Source organism: Accipiter gentilis, chromosome 22 (genome assembly GCF_929443795.1).
Source record: "Accipiter gentilis chromosome 22, bAccGen1.1, whole genome shotgun sequence".
NCBI classification, from domain to species: domain Eukaryota; kingdom Metazoa; phylum Chordata; class Aves; order Accipitriformes; family Accipitridae; genus Astur; species Astur gentilis.
Genome location: NC_064901.1, coordinates 2,967,034 through 2,983,099, shown reverse-complemented (window position 1 = coordinate 2,983,099; position 16,066 = coordinate 2,967,034). Strand labels below are relative to the sequence as shown.

General features: G+C 40.7%; 1 protein-coding gene across 2 annotated transcripts in view; it reads left to right on the top strand.

The window, feature by feature from the left end:
- Positions 1-765: 765 nt before the first annotated feature.
- Positions 766-16,066, top strand: part of ESRRB (estrogen related receptor beta) — a 132,501-nt gene continuing 117,200 nt past the window's right edge. The window contains exon 1 of one of the 2 annotated variants that reach the window (XM_049825141.1): positions 766-881. In XM_049825141.1, the coding sequence (XP_049681098.1) occupies positions 880-881 (2 nt within the window). In that variant the 5' untranslated portion in view covers positions 766-879. Of the gene's footprint in view, positions 882-13,042; positions 13,072-16,066 lie in introns of those variants that run through there. The other variant, XM_049825142.1, reaches the window with a different exon arrangement.

The window sequence follows — 16,066 nt, the reverse complement described above, 5'->3', positions numbered from 1 at the left end:
TGGTGGGCTCCCAGGTCAGCCTCTGCAGAAGAGCTGTGCTGATATCTGTAACTTGTTTTCTCCTGGCAGTCAAGGACATGAGCAGGAATGATGGTTCAGGTCCTTGAGGGCTAAGTAACTTCTGCTGAGTCAATAGGAGAGGTACCATCAATGCCTTCTGTTTTGTTTTCAGGAACAGCCTCATCAAATGGTGTTTGTGGACAGAGACCCTAAGTAGACTGCCAAGCTGTTAAATTGCTAACCTACCCACTAGCCCTAGTTTATTCTGCAGCAGAAATACAAGCACACCTGGACCAACCCCCAGAACTCAACTCTGAACTCCTCTCTCATTCTGTCAGAATCCCCAACTTGTTTTTAAAATGGCATTTATTTTTGTTCAGTTGCAAAAGAGTTGGATGCAGTCTGCCACTTGTGCTTTCCCTTGCCTTCTTTGTGCACTGAATTTTGTTCATTCGCTTTACATGCCTCAAGTTGCTGTAATGCTGCTGGGAAAGTAATTGCCTTGCACTTTCTCTTTCTGATGCCCACGGGTGACTGTGGGGGACTCCTCCCTGGGCATAGTACAGAGTTAAAAGCCCAGCTTTTGCTGCTTTGCTTAAGACCTGGTTATTTCTTTTCTTTTTTCCTTTCTTTCTTTTTTTTTTTTTTTTTTTTTTTTTTTTTTTTTGTCAGCTGCCTGTTATATCAATCACAGAGCTGGGATCTATTTATAGGTTGGGACTCAGAGTACTGTGTCCTAGTCACAAAGAGAGGCAGAGACGCAGAGGGGACTGTCGGCTGGTGCAGGCGGAACCAAAAGATATTTAATCAGCAATTAGAAACACCTGAGGGCAAGGGAAATTCTACTCCAGCCTCGAGCTTCATCTCTCAGCCTGCAGCATGTAAGTAGCAAACTTCTACCTTTTATTGCATTTATGGGTTTGGGTTTTGTTTTGGTTTTGTTTTGGGTTTTTTTGTTGTTTTTCTTTTTTTAATCCAAATGTTGCTCTGCACCAATCCTTTTATCTGGGCTAAAAATTATGGCAGCATCTCAATATGGTTAAAGGTAATAATTTTTTTTTTCTATTTTCACACTGTCAAAAGGAAGGTCAGTGTGACCCACAAGGAGAGGAGTCAGTTCAGAACTTTGTAGAAATCAGGCAGTTTCACTGTTTGAGAGTGGGTTTTTCCTCTGGAAATAAGCAAATGAAAGTTTGAGTGGAACAGTTTTGTTTGGGGAATAGAAACGGTAAGGTTTGCTGGCATTCCAAAAAGGTCAATATATAACGTAACTCTGCTTAAGGGCTTACCAAGGACAGGTGCTATTTATCCCATGCTGGTAGAGGCAAACCTGGAAACTTCAGCAGTCCTGTCTTAAAAGAACCGAGTGACACCCTTTCTTCTATTAAAAATAACGCACACACACACCCCCAGCTTCATATCAAACCTCCTCTTAGCAGGGAGATGAAATGAAATTTTGCTTTTACGGAATGCATTTATCATTGAGCAGTTGATGTTTCTTTAATTTTAAAAGTCCCAAAGCAACTGAAGCCTCTTCAGTGACAAGAGGGGTGCAAGTCTTTGCAAAGTCAATGCAGTAGCAATCAAAGAAGGAACTTACTCTGTCATCATCAACAAGGTGTTTTCTTTAAAGTAGCCAAAATGCAAAATGTTTGAGCAATGATATACTTTTGGAGTACTTTTGTTAACAGGAATATGAAGAGAGGGAAGACAATAACTAGTCAGAAATTGTTTTTTTTAAGTAGCTTTTAGCATAGCATTTTTGTCAAAACACAAATGTTTTTTGTGTTTCATATTTTTGTCTCAGAGCTTTGGGTTATGTCTTTTACAAAATGTAGGCTTTATATTTATTTTTAAGTATAGACAAAATTCATTAATTTCTTGTATTTATAATGTCTACCCCCTCAAAATGCCAATATTACAATTTTTAATTTTGTTTTTTTAGTATAAATTTCCATGAAATATATGTTCTACAAACTCCACCCCCCCCCCCCCAGTTTACCATTTTTGAAAGTAACAACAAATAAAATGAAGCTAAACTTAAAATAATTTGTTGGAACAACTGTCTAATAAAAATGGAATAATAAAACCAGAGCTGTTTCACAGTTAAAATATCAAGTCCTAAGAAAGAATTGTTTGGATGGAGTGTAGAAAGGTGACAAATAGGCTTATTCTTTATTTTGTATTTCTCTGATGTACGTTTTATAATACTCAAAGTTTTTAACTTAAGTTCTAGGAACAAAAAATACTGACTACAAATTAATTCTTTCTAAGTTTTTAACCATTGATATAAATACTCCATCTTTAAGCTAGAATTCCAGATGTAAGGAAGGCTTTTAGGAAAATATGGATAAACATAGTGAATTTACATACACAAATAATGCCCAAAATGATCATTACAATACATGCTTGCTATGAAGCTCCCCTCCCCCCAAATAAAACAAAACTGTCAGCCTGACCATTCTTATCGTAGGAAGCTTCATTTCGATTATTAAGTCTTTTTCATTACTTAAAAATGAATGTATTAAAATTATTTAAATTATTTAAGTCCCTTTTCTGTTTGTTTTGGCATGATATTACATTTATTGCCTCTCTGTGACAATGCAACATTATTGTGTAATAAAGGGAGAGCAGATTTTTCTGAAAGGCGTTAGAGAAATGAAATTGCTGACTCTAACTAACAAAAAATCTATCATATAACTGGTCTGAGGTCCACCTAAAAATTGCAAACTGGGACATCTTATCACTTGAAAAATACAAATTGAATCTTTTTCTTCCTTACACACAGAGAAATATCAGCATGACTGCACTTGGGAATTACTGCAAAAACTCATTTACTATATATTTTTGCAGAAATCCAAGCATTCCCAAAGAAGTTCTCCACGTATAAAGCTAGAAAAGATTTAGTCTTATGAATTTGTTTGGACTTTTCAGTAGTTGTGTCCACATAATTGCTGGACTTTATCCTTCTCTTTAACTGCATGTGGGTCTTTTCCCCTGTTAAACTTGCCATATCTTTTTATTACTGCATTTGGAAAACAGAACCTAGCATCTACTGTCCTGTAGCATACCAATCAGTGGTTTATGGGACCACTTTTATTTGGAGGGGGGGAGGGAGTTATCTGTGGTTAGAGGGAAGACTTTGATGCATTGTGTGGAAGAAAGTCTTTGTTATTTAGTTTCTGCTTCAGAAACGTTTCATGTTTTGTAGACTAAGCACCTATCAAGCTCCAAACTGACTTATTCTACACAGCGTAGTTTGTCACAGGAGTGTTGCATGATTTTTTTTTTCATTCCTTAAAAAACCAAACAACAATCATCTTTTGTTTCATCCTAGTTTATTTGTTTCTTTTGACTGGAAAGTAATGATTGACATGCAGATTCTCCGCGCCCCTCCTTTCATTGCTGAGTATGACATCCCTTGGGAATTATAAATAAAACCTGTGCCAAATCTGCTGCACAGGTGTCTGGAGTACAGCATGCTCAGGTGTCTCGGTGTAAATCCCTGAGAATATGGAGTAAACACCAGCAGGAAAAAAATACTCTTGAAACAGTTCTGTGTTTTTAGGGGCCTTCTGAATAAAACCCCCAAAGCCAGCAGCCAGTTATTAAAGATTGTGTAGCTCTCTGTCTCTCTTGCTCTCTCTTACCTCTTTTATCACTTCACCTGTACATCTGTCCATCTATTTCTCATCTCTCTATTTTTACATTTCATTATGCTATGCTTGCTCTCCCGCTCTCTTCTTTTCCTTTCCTGAAGACACATTTCTATCTGGCACAGAAAATAAACTCAGATTGCGGGTAGTTATGTTAATCTAATTCAATCCTCTGTGGGTTAGGAGTGAAATTCTAATAGTGGAGCTGTTGAGGGCTTTTTTGTTAATGGCTTGGGGATTACATTGAGTTAAAGGCTCATTTCCTAATCAAACAGAGAGGGAGAGAGTGACTCCGAATATTTATGAGTCTCCCAGCGCGAGTTAAACATTGAACTCCAAAAGCAGGATTTCAGTGCTGCAGAAAGAGTTAAAACCCCTCAGGGCTGCGGGGGGGGGGGGGAGGGGGGGGAACCAGTTAAGCCATCAGCATTTTCAACTGCTATATAACTTCAGTTTGGTGAGAGAAAATAATCATCTCACAGAGCTAAAATGGAAACTGTAGCGAGATATTTAAAACAAAGTCAAGTGATGCTTCAAAAAGGCTCGTCTTTAGTGAAGCAGGATACATGCAGTGCATGCAGCAGCCTAATAGAAACTCCAAATAAATACTGTTCTAAATGAGAAGGATTGGAGGGTGGGCTGCCTTTTTATTATTAGTGCCTGGAAGACCCAATTTAATTTTTTAATGCTTTTTATTTTTGGTTCTACTTAACTCTTGGGTAACCTTTTATGAAAAAAAAAAAAAAGAAAAAAAGAGAAAGAAGTGTGGATGGGTCAATATCTAAATTGTTCTACTTCTGTAGGCTGGTATCTTTTGAGGCATTTTTTCTGTCCTTCAGTTCAGCTGGAGTCTTGTGTCAAATAGTTGGAGAACTGGATTCGCTGTCACAGGAATGATTGACTAAATTAATGCCTGATTGCTTTTATGATGAGTTCATCATACATGCTTGGGTAGACCCTGCTGCTGCTGAAAAAGAGCAGGCCTGCCTGCCTGCAGCAAGCAGAGGACCTCTGTGTTGCTAAGGCCTGGCATGTTGTGAGCTAGCCAGCAGTAGGCTTTTTTGCCCCAAGCTTGGACTTAGAAAATCTGTCTACAGCAGGTGAACTGCACAAAATCAAAACTGTCATGATCCTGCCTCTCTTCCGTAAAGAAGTCCTGAAAAGGAATGGGGATATAAACCTGCTGTCTTCTGACACATGGCCAAGTCATATCTCAGTGTTCCTCAGTTTCCCTGCCTGTAAAATGATACATGGCTGCCATCAATAGTATTCCAAGATCTACACAGAACAATCTTATTTAAATCTCCAGTGGCTGGTTTGCCCATGGCAAAAACTGCAAATCACTGACACAGGTGCATAACTTGAAAATAGGAGGGTTTTATGCTGGCAACAAGAGTTATCCCACTTTGCTGTTTTGGGTTTTTGTTTGTTTGGGGTTTTTTGTTTGGTTGGGTTTTGTTGTTTGGGGTTTTTTTTAATACATTTGGTACAAGCCACCAAAAAGGTTTTCTGATTTTGGTAAGACAAGCGGATAGAAAGCTAACTTACTCCTAGTATTACCTTCAACTTTGGTTGAATTTGGTCTTTGTGACTCTTGTTGAGATGAAGCTCCAGGTTTGTTACTCAAAAGTGGTAAACTTTGGCTAAAAAAGTAAGTTACTGTTTCGTTCTGGAGCCATGTGTATCAATGGTCATCCTGTATCCACCGAACTTGGTGGTTTTGCTGACACGTCTATCTGGGTGCAGCACCTTGAGGTCAGAATTGGCACCTCGCCCTAGTTTAAAAATTATTTAAAACTGTGACCTGATGTGAATGCCTGAGGCCCCTTTCTCTTTGGGTTCTGTGCCTGGACCTGCTGAGGAGAGCACCATCAGCTAGAGTGTACTTTATTAAATGCATTTGAAATACATAACAATTGTGTTCTTTCCCTCTAATAACTGGGACCCACAGCAGATCACTTTAAGACAGGAGCTTTCTGTGGCTGAGCTGAACACTGTATAACATTTTTCCTGCCATCCTCTCCTTCCCATCCTTGTTTCCGTTCTGTTTGCCTCAGCCTTTTCCTCTCCTGCACTATTCTGCTGTGACCATGGCCTAGCAGCTTATACTTAGATTTCTTCTTCTGACCTTTCAGGCAAAATACTCTTCCTTCTCTTTTTGTCCTTTCTGGTGCTATGCTGAATCCTATGAATGACCTGCTGCCGTTGACCCTGAGGGTGGCTGCATTTCAGTGTAGCTTTGCCTGGCATATATACAGTTTATGAAGAACTGGGGAGTAAAAACTGATTTTCAACTTTTTCAGAAGCTACATAGAAAGCTACTGTGTTCTTATTGTCCTCCATGCATGCCCCAAGTGCTTACAAAATTATTTTATAGTAGTGTAGGAATTTCAGGGAAGAAAATACTGCAACTCTTTAAACTTTTAAAGCACACAGTTTAGTTGACATGATGACTTGAAAGTAATGACACTTTTAAAGTCTCAGGACTCTTGAAAGTCTCTAGATAAAGGACTGTGTTTTTAGGGGAGGGAAATTACCTTTTCTAATGGGATAAAACTTGCAACTAAATCTTGTTATTTGGATACTGGAAAGCATATGTTCAACATGTATGAGCAGGAAGCATAAGTGGCTATTTTTATTCATTAAGGAGTTGCTGCCCTTTCCTTTCCCTCAACCATGTGAGATACGAATGATCCTGCTCACAAGAGTTTCATGCTGCTGTCAGAATGGATTCTCTTTCTCTTCGTAATCGTGTTTGCTGGATCAGCAGGAAATGTACTCCAGAAGTTCTTTTTTCCCCAGCCTCCCGTGATCACCTCTTTGTAGTAGGCCAGAGCAAATGACTGGTAGCCGTATACTAAAACATAGGCATTTCATCAACATCCCTCTAAAGCTCACAAGACCTAGAGGGTGACTTCCTGGGTGAGAAGAGAGGGTATGTCTGCCACCAGGCTTACCAGACAGCTTGCTTTTTGTTTGCTTTGTCTTCCATCCTCAGGCCTTTCTTTTCCCACAGGTCTCCTGGGCTTTTTAAAATTGCAGTTACTCTCATTGGCAGCTCTTTCTACTGCTTCTCTTTGAATAAGAGGTTCTTCCCTCTTGCATTGTGTCCCCATGGCCTAGTACAGGCGATTTCAACCTTTCTTTGTTGGTGATGTGAACTCATGTAGATTGATGAAGAGCTCATGTGAATATGATTGGCTAGGTCATACTTTTTGGACCCAGTCTGTAGCACTGAGAGTATAGCAGCACTCAAGTTATAACCTTTGGCTAATGCTGTCTTTGCATGGCGGAGGACAGCAAGGATTTTGTGAGTGAAATATGGGCTAGGAAGGGATTCCTTGCATCAGCATCCTATCTAATGCTTCCATGAAAGTCATTCTAGGAGCCTATCCCAAGCCCCACTGCTTTTCAGGTGGAAAATTCTGTGTACAGCTTAAATGTATTCATAGCCAATGTTTATACCAAACTGTTTGTTTCACTGTTATTCTTTAATTCTAGCTCTGACACGGACTCCCTGTTCAGTCTAAGGTGAGCCCTTTCACTGATGTGATGTGTTTTGCTCATCTTAAATGGGGTTCCTGCTTGCCTGTTGTCCATGATCTGTGGAGAATTGCATGATCACAGTGAAATGCTTTGTGTTACTGCAGGCTCTGAATATAGTCCTGTGTTTTGCCTCCGGTAGTCCCTATTCCCTTTTTTACATTGCAAATAATCACATGATTCTTCCATTCTCGCTGAGCTTTCTCCCCATCCCTGTTACTCTCTTTTTGCTATATAGGATTAAACTTCAGGTTTGTGTGTCTCTAAATAGTCTCTACTCTTATGACTGTCTGTAATGACTGTCCGTGCCAGCTACTGCCTATGCAGCCCCCTTCTGTGAGTGTCAGCTGGTGCTCTGGGAGTGCCTTAAACTCCCTGCACAGAGAAGTAGCGAGGGATAGAGAGCTATGGTATCTTTGGGATCCTCTATCCCGTACAAAGAAATCAGATGCAAGGATGCCTCCATGTGCTGAAAGGGCAGTATATAGACATGTTATTGCTGTGCTGAAGTAATGGGCCATACCTCTCTGCAATACCGTGTTCACCTGGCTACGTTACTTCCAGCTCTGTAGTCTCTTCTGGCACATGGGCTTGTGGAATGTGTGATTGAGGAGGACAGAATTAATGGGGCTGCTGCTATGTTTGTGGAGGGTTAAATGATGGGGGATGAGAGCCACAGCTTCTCCTGGGGAATAAGGACTAGCCAGAAGAATTGATTGTCTTGGCTTATTGATCCTTCAGGAAACAGCACTGAAGAGATAATGCTGTTCCTGCCACTTTGAGGCACTTTGTACCAGCAACATCCTCTGTTTACCTAGGATAGTGCAAAGGAAGAGCTCCTCTGTTGCTAACCCATTCCAGCAAAACCCCTTGCTACGCATGTGTTGAGTTTACCACTTGTCTGTCTGCTCCCAGGGAGAGGTGCATGTGCAGAGAGGTAGCTCAGCAAGTGTTATAGTGCTTAATGGAGATTGGCTGCACATGGTAGTTTGTGAGTTACTATCCTGAGTCTTTGCTGGCAGTGTTTTGGTCTGTAGCATTCTGTGAAGTCTCAGGCTATCATGTCACAGGGTAACCATCTCTCCCATCCTTTTTCCTCCCTTCCCCTTTCTGACCAATGGTCAGTCACCCCCCAGTTGGTCTTGCTTGTAAGTTGGAACAGGGTGGTTGAGCGCTTTTGATCCTGTGAGCCCAATGCTAACTTCTAGCCACCTGTGTGGGCTGATGGGGGATGGATGATGAACCATCCCACCTGCTTTGCACTGAAGCTCCGAACCTGCCCTGAGAGGTCAGGCATTTCTTTCTGGCCTCAGGGTGAAAGAGGGAGAAACACACACCTGCTACAGGAGCTGCTGGAGGAGCAGTGCTTTTTGTCTGCTCAGATGCACCACCCCTATAGATGCATGAAATATGTCCAAAGAGCACAGCATGCAGAATATCAGCCCTAAGGATCTGTTGGGTACTTCTGCAACTATGGGCCTGTGAGGAGTGGGGGAGCATATGTTCCTGCCTGTTTCTAGGCTCTCAGTTGTCCTTGTAGCACAGTGGGCTGGGGAAGAGCTCACACTGTTCCCCCTGAAGCACCAGTTGCAATCAGTTGATGAACTGGTCTTGGCTCACACAGTTAGCTGGACCGTTGCTGATAACTAGAAAATTTGGACTCTCACCTGTAGAAATAAAAGAGCAGCTTTCTCATCATGCTCCCCATCTCCTTTTCTCTCTGCTTTGTACTTGTATGTGCTTTGGACCCTTTCTCTTTCTGGATGCGTCCTTGTGTTTTGAGGAATCCCAGGCAGGTCTCTGAAGCTTCCCATAGCCAGGTCAGAAGGCCAGGAAAGCTTGGGACCATTTGGGGGGTATTGCAGAATCTTGCACAAAGCCAGGAGGGCCAACAAGCTATTGTGAAATGCTTCTTTATTAAGTCAGGCCAACTTATATACGGAGATACACAAATAACTTGCAGAACCATTTAATTACCCTATATATCATTTCTATACTTCATCCTCTCTGATGTTGCCAACAAGTTTATTGCTGTACTTGATGTTTGACTTTACATCTCTACCATGTGAAAGCAAATGATGAGAAAAATTGCAGTTTGTTTTAAAAGAAGAAAAGTGTCTAGACCACAAGGTTTCAGGAAACAACTAAAAAGCAATGCCAATTATCTTTTTTTTTTCTTTTTTTTTAAAGGGGTGATAAGAATAACCACCAATGTATCATATAGAATATAATTATGTTTATTTTGGGACTCGATCAGTAGTTGAACATTTGAGGCTTACAATACTGGTTTAAAATAGTATGCAACATTGTGTATTATGTAATATAAAATTATTATCTACTACTTAATAAATCTCATGCTGTGACTGTTCCACTTCTTTTTAACTAGCTCTCAGACTATGGCTATGAGTTGTACTGGCAGCTTTGGCTGTTGCTTCCATTTTGCACTCATTGTTTGCATGATGACACATTCCCTACTGCTGGGGCTGCTGCGTTTAGCCATGAGATAGCTTCTGTCTGAAAGAGCTTCCAATCTGATTCAAGACAAGAGATTACCAGGCGGTAGAGTCAGTCATGAAGTCTGTGGCTAGAAGGAAGATGAGGGTAACGGAGAGAGGAATTTGTGGTAATGTATTGCTGCAAGTGTGGCTTGTTTGGAGTACACTTGCTGTGTACTTAACTAAATGATAACAAAAAAAGAGCATAGGCCTTTATTTTCTTGTGTAAAACCTGCCTAATTCTTTGCTTTGCAAAATTAGCACCTTCACTTTCTTAGCGAAGACGAGAGCTCTGCTACATGTTCTTGGTATCTTTATACTTGCATGTGTGTTTTCTCCCTTTTTTCAATGCTGTAGTCATCCTTTCTTCTTTAAAAAAAAAGGAGGTATTTTTTCACATAACACAAAATTAAACTGTGGGATTTATTGGCCTCTGCATCATTCAGTGGCAAAGTTATGGATGGATTCAAAAAGATATCAAGGAATTTATGGAACGTGGACTCATCAGTGACAAGTACGTGTTATGGTCTAGAGGGAACACCCTAAGCCACAGGCTGCCAAGATACTGATTGTGAGGTCCGCAAAGTTGCAGCAAGGTGAAGAGCAGGGAAAACATTCTCCTTTCTTACCTGAGCACGTGTTAGCAGTTGATATCAGAGATAAAATATGGGACTAGGTGACTTACTAACTTGACTTGGCATGCCTGTCCTCACAGCTTCTCTTGCAACTGGAACCAGTGTTGTCACTCTTTGCAGATAGCTGATTTACTTGTTTACATGATACTCTGTTACAGACATCCAGCATTTGTATTTTGGGGTACCTGATCTTGCTTTCCCTGAATGTTTTTCTACTATTATAGGCAGTGTTTCTAAAGCTGTGAAAGTCCCTAGGGTAGATAAGCTATGGCACTATGAAAGTAACAGTGAAGACAAAAATGCAGTTAGGGAGCAAGGCTGAGCTAAGCAGAAATGATGCTTCCTGAATTTTTCCTTTCTGATTGTACCTTCCCACTGACTGGGTGGCGCTTGTGGTGGAATTTGCAGAGCAGAAATAAGCCTACAGGGAAAGAGGCAACAGTTAGAGGGTGCTTTCAGGTATTTATTTTTAAGACCACATTATGCAGCAGCTGTGAGTTTGTTTTTAATGTATAGCATCCTCTGCTCTGCAATGCATAGGTCTGCAGAAGGTTTAGTCACCTGATGGGTTTCGGTTTGGTGGTGTGTTGAGTCAGAGGAGCATTGCATTCCTGTATCACCAGCTGGTGAAGGTTTCTTGAAGTAAATGGTCATTACATTGTAACACTCAGCAGGGCCTTTGCCATCCTGATACTTGTTCCTTGTGACTTCAGCAATGGCTTCTGGCTTCATCTTTCCCTTCTCTGGGTGAGGGGGAGTGATGCGCCTACAGTACCTTCCTTCTGCAGTGGAGCATCTGGGAACACCTTCCCAGGTTTTACCTGACAGAGGAGGTATTTGGACAAGAACAAGATATTTGGTTTTTAAGATGAGAGTCCAGCATAAGAAAGAGGAAGGACCACAAACATTTGTGCACTCGGTGGTTTTATGGAGCAGCCCGCTTCTTGTACACCACCTACCCTGTGAGTACAGAGTACTGAAAAAGTGACCTGTTATCTGTTGAAAACTGTAGCATGGTGTTTTGGCTTTTATTTTTCCCCAGGATTTCATGGGCCTTCCCCAGTGCAGCCATCTGTAAACTTGTATTTGTAAACCTGTGTAAACTTGGAAGCTGTCTCATGTAGTTTTGCTGCTTAATGTATGTCTCAGTAAAACATGAGTGCCTTGGGGCTTCTGAGCAAATTTACTTTCTTAGCCCAGAATTCACCTCTGTAGTGAGAGGACAGCTCTGCACTACCTTTTGGGAGCTAGAAGCAGCCAGGCAAGGGGCAACAGTGCCTCCTATCTTGCTTCAAATGTAGATTGTAATCTTTTGCATGCTTTTTCAGTACTTTGCCTTGGTAGCTACTGACCCACATGGGAATTAAACTCAAAATCTCTTACACTGAAGTCCTGATAAGCACTCAGACCTGAAAAACTCATGACAAGCCTGGAGTGTTGGGAACCATGCTACTTTTAACTTTCCATCCCAGCCAGAAGTATTCCTAATTTTCCATTTTTTGCTTTGAGCCCATCAATAATGTGGGGCAATTATGTGACTATGAAGACTGATTTGATATTGTACAAACATCTTTTTGTACCATTTTCTATTTAAAAGCGGAGCCAAGCAGGAATTTTTGCTGCTGCCCATTCATCTGGGAACCGCTGCAACTTGGTAAAGGCACGTTTCTGAGGAGAGAGGACTCGAGCTGCTAATTTGACTGTAGGAGTTTATTTCTGGAATGCAGCAGTGTTTCACCAACGCAGCAGCTGTCCTGGAAACACTTACCACATGGGGTCCTTTTCCTCTCTATGTAATCGACAAAGCCACTCCAGTTAATCTGAATCCTTTTAAGTCTCCTAAACTAGACCACAGGGAGTGCAGAGAGGTCTACAGGACTCTGACCTCCTTCACTACCTTCTCCTATCATTAAGGAAGAAAATATACTCCCATGCTTAAATGCCCTTTAAAGGGGAAGCCTATAATCTTTCCTGAGCATGAAAAACTGTTACTATCAGTAACATGCTACTGATTTGGGGCGAGGTGTTAGTCCTCCATTTTCTATGGGTATTTTGTGATAGTAGCTACATCTCTCCTAAGTTTACCAGCTAATCCGGGTGGTGGAATCACAGAAGTTAGAGGTGGGAAAAGCTTCTTGGGTTATTCAATTCTTTTTCTTCTGTTTGATTTGCTTTGTTTGCACAGCTTTTTTCCATCCCTGTTCATTTCTGGGGTGACAGTTCCACAGCTCAATTCCTCTGCTACAAGAGAAATTTTCCTGGCTATTTAGTTTAAATTATTTCTTATTTTGTTTTCTTTTTTGTCCCTAGTTCTCTCTCATGTTGCCCAGTTCCTTCCTCACTGTTTCTAGTCTTCAGTCCTTTTTGGACATAAGTCCTGTCTCTAAATCCTCCTTACCTCCAGTAGGCTCTATGCTTTTTTCCCTGTTACAACCTTGCATCAGTTTCTTGAACTGCAGTATAATCTTTATTGTGGTTCTGTTGAGAAGGTTTTACACTTTGAGTTTAGCGATTCCTTTATTTGTCTTTAAATCTGTCTTCTAGGCCAGGGTGCAAGGCCAGTCACAGGTAGCAGTCCGTTGTGGGTAGGAGGACATTCTTGAGAAGGCCTTTTTTGAGATCCTACGACCTGGCAAGTCCTGCATCTGGGCCAGCCTTGCTGCAGCCCTCATGGGTCCATCACTGGAGCTCTGAAATGGAAGTCTACATCTGCCAGGATTCAGGGACTACTTCTTCAGTCAGGTACTTAAAACTGAGAACACAAATTACTCCTCTTTCCCCAGGCTGTGCTAGTGTAGGTTTTCAGATAAGTAAAGTATGACTGCAGCTTCCTCAAGATTAACAATGTCATTGAGGATTTTTGCCCCTACAACTGTTGTTTCAAGAAGTGATTTTACAAAAAGACACCTCACTGAATTAAGCTAGCATATTTAAGAGTTTAATTTCAGAGTGAAGAGAACTCTAGAAAATATTCAGTGGACGTACAGTTTCTTTTTCTTCTTGTAAGCTCTTTGCCTTTAAGATGAGTGATAGGGTGAACTTAATTAGTCCTGGATCACCCTTATGGAAAGGTAGAATCTGGAAGGATTAAAAGGTTGGTATGATCCCTTTAGAGAAAAGGCAATATAGATTTTCCTTACTGAGAACCAAGGGGCAGTAAGTTGTAGTAGGAAAGTGTGTCTTCCTAACATTGTTTTGGAAGGTGACGTTTGAGAGATGTTGCAGGAAGGACAGGTGATCAGTTTTTAACAACAGCCTACTATGACACACATCAGAGAGCGCGTTCGAGAACAGCCATGTGTGCCTTTAAGAAGCCTTCAATAGGCAATAAAGTAGTAAATTGACATGTAATGGAGACAAATAGAAAAATATTTTCCCCAACACTATGACAGAGTCTCTTCTGATGGAACATGGCTATGTTCACTTGAAATGAAATGATGGATTTGTTTTAGCAATTGAAACTAGAACAGTATTTTGTTAGCCAGAGTATGTGAGAAACTGGAAGAACAATGATTTTCCTCTCCCATTTATGAGCGTGTGTTACAGCAGAGTTCACAGCTTGACTTCAGGCCTCCAGTGCACCTGTATTGAAAATGCATACTGTAGTAGTGACAGCAAACCTGGATGGTGAGGCAAACATATTGGGGTTGACTGATTGACCAACAGCTCTCTTCACTCATTTTGTAACCATGATGTACTGGATTTATAGTAGTTGTTCTCATTGGCAACTTACTCTCTGAAGCTTGAATAAAACTTCAAAACTATAAAGGAGATCTTTTAAAAAAGTAAATCTAATTTTCCTCACTTCCATCTACCCCAAAGACTACTGAATTCAAGACATGGGCAGATTTAGCTGACCACTTTTCCTCTTGTTTATGATTCATGCACAGCACAGCCCTTGTCATTAGCCTTTATACATTCTTTATATACACTTTATACATTCTGGTAGATGAAGCACATGTCTGGCAAAAATGGGTAGTTTTTCATAACAAGGTTACTATAATGTATAAGAAATTGCCTTATAAAAAACATGTATGACTCCTCTTACTTGTTTGCTCTCAATAAGCTTCAATTATTGGATACTAGATACAGCACAAGCACTTCTTAGTAAATGGTTTCAGAAGACCAAAGCAGATGCTGTCTTTGCACACATTTGTCTTGCTTTCTACAACTCTCAAAGAACTACAAGGAATCTAAACAGATTTTAAGGTAGACCCATACTACTCTGATGCTCTAGGCCTAACTGCATAGCACAGGCCATTAAAATCCACCTCATAACTCCTGCACTTACCCAGGCAGCTTCTCAACATTGTCTTCTAGAGAGACATACAACCTTGATTTAGAAGTTGTGATAGATTATCCAGCATGCCTCATGGCAAGTTGTCCCAATGGCCAGCTCCTGATGTTTAAAATGTGGTTATTGCTAAGTGAAATTTGTCTAGTTTTGGATACCAGGAATAGTCTAGTCTTGCATCCTTTTAAAGCTAGATTAAAGAACTTTCCACTATTAAATTTTTCCCCACTTACAATTAGATCAGGTCACCCCTTAGCCTATTCTTGGAATTAAATTTATTATGCTTCTCAGATCTCTCACTGGATAGACTTTGTTTCAAGCAAGTATTAGTTTGATGGCACCATGCTTTTCAGTTCGGTAATTTATGTCTTTCGGACTCGTTCTGTCTCAACAATGTTATCATTTACTTACACAAAAGGGGAAGTTTTCAAGAAGACGATCCCAGATATGAATGCTTTTAAGAAACCATTTGACATTGCTAATGGTTTCACAACTTTCAGAACTGCTGTAGTGTGGGGGTCATATGTCATGTACAGGTATGTGTGTACACATGGACTTATAGTAACCCTGCTTGCGGTCAGTTTGAATTAAACTAACTTTTTGGCATTTTTAACACAGATCAGCTCCTCAATCTGAGGTGTACAAACACGTGTTAACACAAGGGAGGAGGCAGGACAAATGTGGCTTGGGTGGGAAAGATGGTAGGATCTCCTGTTTCAGCAACAGAGGTGGATTAAAAAGATTCTGCAGCCTATGCAGAGAGACTTCGTTTTTCTACAATCCAATTTGTAAGAGCTAAACTCCTAAAAGAAACAAATAGGCAAGATGTAAAGTTTTATGCTCTTTGAATGTAACACACATGTGTTAGTTGTATCAAATTAAAGGAAATTTTACAATTCTGCAGAGCGGAAGAAGAGGTGCAAGTCTTTCATTGGTAATTTTAAAATGAAAATCTTACACTGAAATCTCCCAGAGAAAAAACCACAAGCCTTTGGGCTTTGCCCATACTGTATGTGGCAGAATGTAGTTGTGTTGCTCCAGGAAGAATTTGGAGAAGAAATCCTGGCTTGGATGCTTCTACATTCATACTTTCCCCACTTTGCACAGGAATGGATGTTAAGAACAGAGTTACTTCAAAGAAGTTGCACTCTGAAAGAGAGTTTCACACAAGGCCAGTCCTAGTAGCCTGTTGTTAGGGTCATGAGAGGGTCAATCAGAGAGGGAACGGGCTTTCTTCTCTCTTGCAGGATTTTAGAACATTTGATTATTTCTTCTGACGTCTTCCCCTGACTTGCCTGCTATAATGCCATGAGAAGACTACCTTCTTTTATCACCCTTTGCTAAGATATTAAGGCTAGTCAAAATCAGACCCTGTGAATGTATGTAGTAATGAAGCCCATTCATCAGTCTCAAATGCAGGTGGCCTGTACATGCATAATTTTA